General features: G+C 43.8%; 1 protein-coding gene across 1 annotated transcript in view; it reads left to right on the top strand.

Annotated features, from left to right (window-relative positions):
* gsdmeb (gasdermin Eb) overlaps positions 1–1090 on the top strand; it is a 15489-nt gene that overhangs the window by 2364 nt on the left and 12035 nt on the right. The window contains exon 2 of the mRNA XM_008291061.1: positions 906–1007. Within this exon, the coding sequence (XP_008289283.1) occupies positions 924–1007 (84 nt within the window). The 5' untranslated portion in view covers positions 906–923. The remainder of the gene's footprint in view (positions 1–905; positions 1008–1090) is intronic.

The raw sequence follows: 1090 nt of genomic DNA, 5'->3' as shown, positions 1-1090 counted from the left end.
CCAAAAATCCAAGATGTCAACCAGGAAGTAGCAAAACCCTGGCTTCATTTTCTCAGTGCAGAAACCAACAGGTGACGTCGCGGTAGCTACGTCCAGCTTTTATACAGTCTATGGGACAAACATGCTTCCGACAGGACTCTGTTGAAATTTTGAAGGTGGCGCTGTGGAGCCATTTTGGCAGTGACATGTCCACGTCTGTGTTAGTTTCCGATTTCCGCCAGTCCCGATGTGCGTGGCGAATTTGGTGAGTTTTCGAGCACGTTTAGGCCCTCAAAAATGCGTTTGTTTCGGCTGAACGATAAAAATAATCACAAGGGTTCCAATAAGGTCCTTGCACTGGTGTGCTCGGACCCTAATAAATCAGTAAGGGTACAGTAGTTTGTTTAGTGCATGACAGAATCTGAAAGCAGATTTATGCAGAGTTATGTGAGTTGGAAATGGTGTGATCATGGCTCCTCTACACTCACGTGTTTATACAAAACAACAACACTGTAAGAGTCAGTTTGTTTTAATCCAATTCTGTAGCCACTTTATATTTAAAAAATGGAAATCTTTACACCCAGGTTATACTGCTTATTATTGTCTGTATATATATATATATATATGTCGGGCAAGACACTGAACCCAAAGTTGCTCCCAATGGCAGGCAGCACTTTGCATGGCATCTCTGTTGCCATTGGTGTGTGAATGGGTGAATGAGAAAACATTGTAAAGAGTTTTGAGTGCCGCTAAGGTAGAAAAGCGCGATATAAGTGCAGCCCATTTACCATTTCCCATCTATACCTACTCAGGCTCTTTGTTTTGTGTCGAAACATTTTGCTGTGCACTGTGTCGTGTACAACTGTGTATGTAACAAACAATTGGATTGGATTTGATTATCAGTGACTTGATTATCTCCCTCGCAGGTTTAATCCAGTTGGGAGATGTTTGCCATAGCTACCAGAAACTTTGTGGAGGAGGTGGACAACGGAGGTCTGCTGATCCCGGTGTCCAGCGTGAACGACTCTATTGCTCCTCTGCGGGTGGTGGTGAAGCGAAAGCGATACTGGTTCTGGCAGAAGCACAAGTATCTTCCCACTGATTTTGTCCT

This window comes from Stegastes partitus, unplaced genomic scaffold, assembly GCF_000690725.1.
Source record: "Stegastes partitus isolate 25-593 unplaced genomic scaffold, Stegastes_partitus-1.0.2 Scaffold711, whole genome shotgun sequence".
NCBI classification, from domain to species: domain Eukaryota; kingdom Metazoa; phylum Chordata; class Actinopteri; family Pomacentridae; genus Stegastes; species Stegastes partitus.
This window is presented reverse-complemented; position numbering and strand designations above follow the sequence as displayed.